Consider the following 8,942-nt stretch of genomic DNA (forward strand, 5'->3'; position numbering starts at 1 on the left):
TACCCAGGGCCATAGCACTTGGAAACAGTAGGATGGGGACTTAGGTCTTCTGATTCCAAAAAACTGTTGTGTTCCTTTAACAATATGCTACCAACACACCATTACACTTGGTTGATATATTTTACACTTAAGGTTAAACTTCTTATGATTCTGGAAAAGGAAAGAAATGATCAGAAATGGCAATAGTTCCTGTTGGGGGCAAGGGAGCTCTATCCCTATGCCCTTTTTATATTACCACAGCTGTCCTGACTGCCATTTAAGACAAACCCAGGAAACCCTGGCCAGGTGCTCCTCACTTTGTGGGATCTTAATTCCGAAGCAGCTCCTGGGGATAGCTGGAAGATTTGAATATCTCTGGGATGTCACTGTCCAGCTTCGAAATAATTTTATAAATGGGTTTCTTCCAGGAAGGATCTGAGTCTTTCCCTGCGGAGACAGCCCTGAAGAACTCCTGTAACGTCAAACTGGCGACCTCCAAGAAGCAATCTGGGACCTGCGTTCCCAAAGAGACGCACAAGAAGGAGAAGACATGAGGCTGTGAAGCGCGGGAGCCATGCAGACCTCACTGCCTGCTGCCGCCTGTTCCTGGGAGGTGGGCTGATGAGAGCATCCCTGCTCTACGGGCCCCTAATTCTTGCAGCCCTAGGAATCCCCTGCTCCCTCATCAGATACAAACTTTAAAGTGATGGTACCAATGAGACAGCCCTGGGAGAAAGCCTAAGGACACTCCCTTTGTAGCAGGAGATAATTCCACTCATGGGTGAAATTTTTAGTAAGTTGGAAACTCTGACTCTGATTAAAGTTAAACCTGTGGTTCAAAAGAGGTGTTATCATGCTTTTCCTTAGTGCCTAACGTGGAAAAGAGTGCCCCCAAGTTTATGACTGTCATATCTCATCCCAGGCTGGATCCGCAGGACTTGGACTCATTCCTGCTTCTAAAACCAACCACAAGGTTGAGGGGGGCTAAAGAATATGTTCTAGGACCTCACTCAGACTGGCACCATAATCGATGGGGCATCCCACAGGTCCTCCAGATCAAGCCTGGCCCAGGGCTCACCTCCACTGCATGCCAAGTGACCACCCCCACCTGGAAAGATGTGGCAGCACTGCCCTTCCCACACATCCTGACCCCACACGCCTCAGGAGGAATGGTCCGTTTTAACCACAGGTCAGCTTAGGTTTGCAAACACATTCTGATGGAGCTTCTGACCAGTGCATGCCAGCAATTCTTCCCTTTCTTGGAGGTATCAATAAATTGCTCATTGTGATCACTGTCAAGTGAGAAAGGCAAGAAGGGGCGATTGTGGTTGGTGACCAGACACACCTGGCACCTGCAGAACAAGATGCCAGGATGGCGGAGCTGTCAGCCGCACGCAAGGAAACGTGTGTCTGGATTAGGAGTTCTCTCCCACGGTACGTAGACCACTTGCTCACCCTTTACTGATGCCTTACTTGCAAGGTGCTACCAGCGTGCCTTCATAGAGACCCCCAAAGGACTAAGAAGCTTGAATATTGTTTGTTCATTATTTCCAGAAAGGATTTGGGATGACTTGCCATGGAAGGCCCACAAGTAAAATTGTTCAAGTGAGAATAAAGGTAAGAACCAAATGATGAACAGAAGCTGTTGTAAAGAAAACTTGGGCCAAGACTAGGTGCTGCAACTGAGCCCAGCATTTAGTCCCGGGCCTCCTGTAAGTTGATAGTCACAGAGTATTAAGTCTAAAATGGTGTAACACCTGGCAGACCTCTGCTTAAGTTTCAGAATGAAGACTGACTGTGTGTTCAGTTTGCAGCATCCACCTGTTGCCTAAGAGAAGATACTGAGGCTGTAGCCTTTGTGGATGGGACAGAGATTGGTCCCAGGCTGCCCTGGCTCTTGGTGACTTAAGGACAGACACAGAAAGGGATCTTTTCTAAAACTCCAACTGCATGGGACCCATGTCTATGGTCTTACCTCAAAGTCATTTCCCTTGTTATAGTGCATATTGAGAGCTCGAAAAAGTTCTGAGTCGCGGAGAACCACCAGCATTTTGGGATTTGTGACGCCATCTGAAATTGCTTGCCGAGCAGATTTCTCCATTTGGATATAGTAGAACTCTCGGAAGTTGCTGAACCACTTGATCATCTGGGAGGTGATGCAGCGGTTGAACTGTACAAACAACAAGGTCCATCGAGTCAGCCGTTTACCACCAGGTGCTCAGAGATAGACCTGTCGACTTCCAGGTCAACAGAGAGGTTCATCAGAATGGCCTCAACCAATGTTAAAAAGCGCTTCCTTTGAAAAAGGAGCCATGGCTGTTTTCTAAGCCTGTTCATTTATATACAGAAAAGTCTCAATTAGCTAGAGTGCCCATTAGAAAGTCAATGTTTTTTGATGTACTAGATTTATGAAGGCTTTTCACCCATGAAAACTTGCATGGTGTCTAGTTGTGATTTTAGGAGGGTCCACGGTCAAGGCCAGTTTGGTACCAGCATCTGCTGTGCCCAGGCTGATTGCATGGCAGCCCCAGAGCCTTCTGCCAGATAAGGGGCCAAGGGAAGTACTGAGTGTGTAGATCAGAGAGCAGTTCATCAGCAACATGGAGTTGCAGAATGAATTGAAACCAAAGCTTGGTGTAGAAATCAACCAAGCAACAGAATATAAGGGGAAAGACCTGGAAAATGCATAGGAATGATACAAAGTATTTGCCCTAACTCAACACCCAGGGTAAAGGGGGCCCTTAGAAACTTTATGGAGACAGGCCAGGTCTGGTTCCAACCACCAGAGCTTGATTTTCCCTGTTGTGATCTGTATGTACTTCCACTTTGTTTGAAACACAGCTATTTGAATGTCAGTTTGACAGTGTCCACCTCTGTATATAGTCTGTCTTTCTCACAGTGTCCTCAGCAAAGACAGAACACTAGGCCAAAGACCCCACTTACTAATGTTTCTTGCTCCCCACTTTTCTCTCCCCATGTGTTTTCTGGGTATATCTACAGCTCAAAAGCGTAGACGTTCAAATACCCAACCTTCCCAGCCCAAAGTTATTCGTGATTACTCAGGCCCAGTCTCATCCCAGAACTGGAAATCACACCAGAGCCGCCAGCATTAAGGGGAGCTAAGATGCTCTTGATGGCCTAGGACGCGCCTCACACTGGGCAAAACCGCCTGCCACCTGGGAGTTTTGTAGAAGCTGACGCTCAGTGGAATGACTTTACCTGTATGTCAGGGAAATAAGCCTTCAGGAGGTTGGAGCTGGGGTAGCGTGTGAAGAAAAACATTAGTTTGGCCTTCTTCAGGTGACCAGGATTTAGACCCTCCTGGATTTATCCCAAGGTTAAGGAAAATTAATACCAGTTTATCAAATAATAATATCAGATTATCCAAACAGTGAATTAGTTGTCCTATTTCTTATGGTTTTTATTTTATTTTGGTTGATTGGTGTATTTGCTCCATTTCTGCTTCAGTCTCTAGCAAGTCTGATCCAATAAGCTTTTTCTCTCCAGAGGCTGAGTACCACGTCTGCACAGTACAGTTGCAGAATTTAAAAGCCACCTTGATGTGTAAACGTTCTATGGCATAAATAATGTCAAACGCAGTTTGTTGTACTTTGCATGTGCTTTCAGAATAGTACGGGAAGAGATGGCAGCTCTACCCCAGAGAAGTCATCTCGAAACTCCAAGAAGAGATTTACTTTCCTTTCTGCCTCAGTTTCCTCATCTGTAAAATGAGAAGAGTCAACTTGATGGTCCCATTCTGGATCTCACACTTGCCTTCGCAGTGTTCGAGCCAACAAGCGTCTGACCAGACAGTACCAGGCCACAGTTCACTTTGCCCCAAGGAACTTGAACCGCTGCTCTGCACCTGCTCTCTGCTCACCTGGAAGGACTCTCCCCCCTCCTTCCTGTCTCAGCTCAGACGCTTCCTCCTCTGCGAAACCTTTCCTTGACCTTCCTTACCCTGCGCCACCAAGGCTCTTTGTACAAACCTCTGTTGTAGCAATGACCTAATTGGAATTTTTACTGCATGTCTGTCTCCCTGTTTAGACTGTGAGCTCCTCGAGGGCAAGGACCTTATATTTTCATCGTTGTATTCCATGTGCCTAGGCCAGTGCTAGGAACATAGTAGGTGCTCAATAAACGTTTGTTAGATAAAGGAGCGAGTGGATGATTAAATGGTCAACCTTAATCCATACGCAAACAGGGAAAACGGGTTCCAGCCCATACCTCGATCTGGGAACAGAGTCCTTCCCCTTTAACAAGAGCCGGGAGCTGTGGCATGAAGGCCTAGCACCAGGGTGGGAGAGAAGTAAAGACTTTTACACAAGAACACTTAGCACTGCCAGGGGCAGTCCTAGGACTGGGCAAGAAGCTTCCCACAGAGGAATCTTGGAGCTCAGCTCTGGGAGCTATAGCTTTGGGACAATTAAGATTCCCAGTGGGATACGTCAGTTTAGCCAAAGGAAACCACCTGATTACAGTCATAGCTAGCCTGGCACCCGGGCTGGGTCCTAGAAGACCCTTGCACCCTGCCTCACTGGCACTGTTTCCTATTCTTCTTACAGGTTCCTAAATGCTGCGGAAAGAACCCTGGACTTGGGAGTCCAAAGACCCAGAATCAGATACTGATTTTTGCCACCTATTAGCTATGTGACCTTGGGCAAGCCTCTTACCTTCTCTGGGCCATTTCTAAATGTAGAATGTAGTGGTTAAAGCTCGTGCGTGGCAGTCAGATCCTGGGTTTAAATCCCAGCTCTGCATGTGTCTGTCTTGTGACTTTGGGCAAATTAGTTCACTTTTCTGCCCCAGCCTCTCAGATACTGGATCTAGAGTGGGTACGTGAGGCCCACAGCCTCTTATCTGAAATACTGGGCCAAAGGGAGTCCTGATTTCAGAATTTCTGTTATTTTATTAAGGTAGTATGGTATGTGTACCATATGTTAGTTAACCCCACAGTGGAGGCTTGACAGCAGTCTGTAATCCAACACATTAACACTTCCACAGCAAAATGGACGACCGTTTACACTAAGTAGGGTAGTTTATAAATAACCTCCAATCAGTGAAGGTCAAGTTTTGCCACCAAAAAAAAGGTCCTGTCAGCCTTACGGGAAAGAAATCAGAGGGGTTTTCAGACCTTTTGAGTTTCAGAATGTAGCTCGGTGGTGGACACGTACATGTGAAACGCTGGTAGCAGGGCCTGGCACAGAGGAAGTGCACAGCAAATGCTACCCCATTATTGGCTCCTAATCACACCTGCTTTACCTGTTTCCCAGGGATGTCGTGTGAATGTGAAAGTTCTTTTACACGTCAAAGTGTCTTGCTCTTAGGTGGCTTTCATGGCGCACAGGAAAAAAATGCTAAAACTGGAATGTAGACAGCAGGAATGAGGGGATAGTTGGGGGGCCAGGATGCTGCTTGGAGGCCCCAAAACATTCCAAAGGTAGCCAAGTACTCACCTGTCACCCAGGCCCAGTGGGTGGGCCCTGAAGCCTCCTGAAGCTCCCTGAGCCCAATCCTCATTTCACAGGGCAGGGCCAAGAACACAGTAGGTGCCTGAGAAAGATCAGCATGCCCCTCCCAAGGGAAGCTCAGCAGACTCTTTGGGGACTGAGTTCTTGAGTTTCTTCCACCACTGCCTGGCTTTGACAGGGAGCCTTAACCAGTGGCCTCTTATCGAAGGCCCAGACAGATAGCCTTTCTCACACAGGGTAATTGCCTAACAAGAAAATCTACCTATGCTGACATCACTATACCTCCAGGATCCCCTGCTGCCTGAAGAGGCAGTGGTAGCAGGTCCGGTGTTCTTAGCATTAGTTTTATTGCCACTGCTGCCTGGAAAGCACCCAGCAGCACCAGGCGTTGGGGTGTTTCCAACGCCTGTGACCAGCAGGGGGCTGGTCCCACCGGATCCTGCCGCCCTTACTACAGCTTGCTCGGCAGAGGGCATGACTGTCTACACCACAGACATGTCAGCCTGTGGACACTTCATTCAGGGCTGCCCTTGAGAAGCAGCAGCGGGAGCTCAGCCCATGTTAAAAAAGCAACATCCAAAATTTGTTGTCAGGAACATTAGTCCTACAGGATTCTTGTTGAAATAGGGTTCTTTGGTCACATGAGTTTGGGACTGCATTCATTCTCTTCTTAGAGCTTCACATTGGACTTCAGCATGTTAAAGGCTCTGAGAAGTCCCGCAGCAAAGAAACTAACCCAGTATTTACTAAAGCTACTTAATTTTTTTGTGTGTAATTCAACAACTATTAATATCCCAAGAGAGCCTTACTCTGGGAAACACTATTTAAGAGAGTAGAGTCGCCCAGACGGGAGTGGCTCAGCTGTTGAGCATCGATCTAGGATCCAGGAGACTAAGGTTTGATTCCCAGTCAGTGCACATGCCTGGGTTGTGGGCCTGTTCCCCAGTCGGGGGCTTGCAGGAGGCAGCCGATCAATGACTCTCTCATCATTGTTTTTTCTATCTCTCTTTCTCCCTCTCTCTGAAATCAATATATATTTTTAAAAAGAGAGAGAGAGAGAGAGAGAAAGAGAGAGAGAGAGAGAAGAGTCTGCCTAAAGGTGCTGCAATAAGGCCCAAACCCCAGCACGCCAGCCTGGCCCCTCAGCCTTCCCTGGGGTGGAGGTTGCAGGGGGCGGGGGGTCTCCCCTCTCTCCATATGCCCAACCCCAGGCTTAAGTCCTCTCAGCTGCAGCTTAGGAGCTGTCCCTTAAACTGAAGCCTCCTTACCCCTTTCCAACCGCCTCAGGTCTAGACCCTGAGGAAAATTTCTCCTTTCACATCTACCTCCAAAGTAGCTGGTCCCTCAGATCTTCCTCATGAATTTCCTAGACAGTGCAGGCCTTTTGTCTGCAGAACCAAGAGGTTGGGGAGCCATGCCTCAGATGAGGTCATTCCTTTGACTCTTTCTGTTGAGGTGTGTGGGCAGCCGACAACCAAATTATGGAGTTCTTCCTTCTATAGGGTATTTATCAAATTTTGGAAGCCCACTGAGTCTCAAAACAAACAAAACCCTTTCAGACACAAAGCAAAAAGTCACTAGTGGTAGACTCTGATGTGTCATCAAGATCAATGAACCTTCCTTCCCAGCATCCTTAAATCCCGGAATGCGGTCACCCCTTTCTCAGGAGCCTAATAACTGCGAGCCACAGGGAAGGAGGGCCCAGAAGCAACATGAGGAAGGCCATCGAGAGAGCAAAGCTCTCCCCACGCCAGGTAGTTACTCCCTCCACCTCCCCTCCTTCCAGGTCTCCTCTTTCTGGGGGCTGTGACAATGAGGACTGCAATGACTAGTAAAGGATATGTGGACTGAAGAAAATGGAAGCACTTCGGCGACAGCCTGCAGGCCACCCTGCTCCGTCTTCACAGAGGGAAGAAGGGGCAGTTTTTCCAAACAGGTGGAAGCGTAGGGCAAGGGGTGCTGCTGCTGGCTCAAAACCGCTGGCCGCAGTTTCACAGCTCCCCAGGGTCGCAGGACAGACTCCGGGGGGGAGTGACTTTGGGAAGATGCATCCTGGGGAAGACTGCTGCTCCAGTGACCAGGGGGTCCGTGACCCAGGAGCTGGCCAAGAATCTGATGTTCCTGCATGTGGGAAGGCATGGTCAAGGGACAGTTTGCTGGGGGGCCCTGGCAGGGTTTGGAGATTGTTCTTGGAGAGACAGGGTATCTAGGAGAGTCCAGAGGTGTGGCCAGTGATAAGTTTCCGGGGCTCCCAGCCTGGGCCTGGGTCCTCCTGGGCAAGGCAACCGAAGGAAGTGGGTCCTTACAGGCACCTCCCTCAGGTGAAGTCTCGCTTCTACCCCCTGGGGCCAGCCCCTGAAAGCTTCGGCCCAGCTGAGCCAGGCTGTGTGGTGGGTCCAAGAGCACCTTCTGTAATACTGAGTCCACAGCCTGGGACACTGCCCCGGTCAATTCTTTCCTCAGAATCTCCAGCAAAGCTCGTGTTCCAGAAGGAAGGAAGCTGGGTTCCTCGGGCTGGCATTCGACCTCAGCCACTCTGTGCTTTTCCACCCCAGAGATGTCCCCACTGGAACCCTGGTGGTGGCCACTGTCCGTAGCCCAGGGCCGACACCCACAGCCATTCCTCTGCTTGGCACTCCGAGGGCCCTGAGCGGAGCCCCCCGGCTCGGCGGCCTGCAGGATGTGCTCCTGCAGTTGTCTTAGCTGCTGCTCCAGCAGATGAAGCTGTTCCCTCATGCGAGGGCCCCCCTTCCTGCTGCCGAGGCTCCCAGCAGGGCCGGGGTGCAGGGGGGCCTGCTGCATGGGAAGGCTCTGCTTCCTCTTCCGCTCCCGGGTCTTCTCTGGGCAGTTTGGGCTGCCCCTGGCTCCGGCACGGCCGAGCACCGGAGGGGTAGGGGACAGGCACATGCCTCGGATGATGGTCTCCACTCTGGCCCTCTTTGCCTGAATATGCTCATCCCAAAACCAGTCGGGGTCGGTGAGGCTGGAATTGGGGAGCTCACGGGGCGATGGGCTTCTCCTACCTTCCACGCAGGGCCCTGCTGGCTGGGAGCAGGCCCGGGCCGGAGCAGAGAGCAAGCCAGAGAGAGGCTCCATCGCCTGGCTGCACAGCCCCTTGCTCAGAGGCCGTGGGCTCAGTCGGGCTCCGTGAGGGACTCCCGCCTCCTGACGTCCTCAGCTGGAGGTGCAGCCCAAGTGAGCCGGCCAAGGGTTCGGCCTCTGGGATGCCCGGGCTTAGAAACCTCCTGGGCTGACTCTGAAATGAAAGACAGGAAGAACACGGTACATGTGACTTTCAGCTGTGCTTTTCAAACTTGGATGTGCAAACAGATCACCTGGGGACCTTGTCAAAATGTGGATGCCGATTCTGCAGGTCGGGGTGGGGCAGAGGCTCTGCATTTCTAACCGGCTCCCAGTGCTGTGGTGCTGCTGCTTTGGGACCACACTTTGCGGAGATTCCCAAGAGTGATCCTCCAGGGAGAAAGTTCTGCC

At 50.3% G+C, this 8,942-nt stretch overlaps 1 protein-coding gene across 1 annotated transcript; it reads right to left on the reverse strand.

Moving 5' to 3' along the window:
- Positions 1–207: 207 nt before the first annotated feature.
- PROX2 (prospero homeobox 2) lies at positions 208–8,546 on the reverse strand (the record flags this gene model as incomplete). The annotated part of the gene is made up of 4 exons (XM_081127541.1): positions 208–493; positions 1,955–2,149; positions 3,199–3,300; positions 7,287–8,546. The coding sequence occupies 4 exons, from the start codon at positions 8,544–8,546 to the stop codon at positions 308–310; spliced, it is 1,743 nt and encodes a 580-aa protein (XP_080983667.1). The 3' UTR covers positions 208–307.
- Between the last annotated feature and the right edge of the window lie 396 nt (positions 8,547–8,942).

This window comes from Miniopterus schreibersii (genome assembly GCF_964146895.1).
Source record: "Miniopterus schreibersii genome assembly, chromosome: 1".
NCBI lineage: Eukaryota > Metazoa > Chordata > Mammalia > Chiroptera > Miniopteridae > Miniopterus > Miniopterus schreibersii.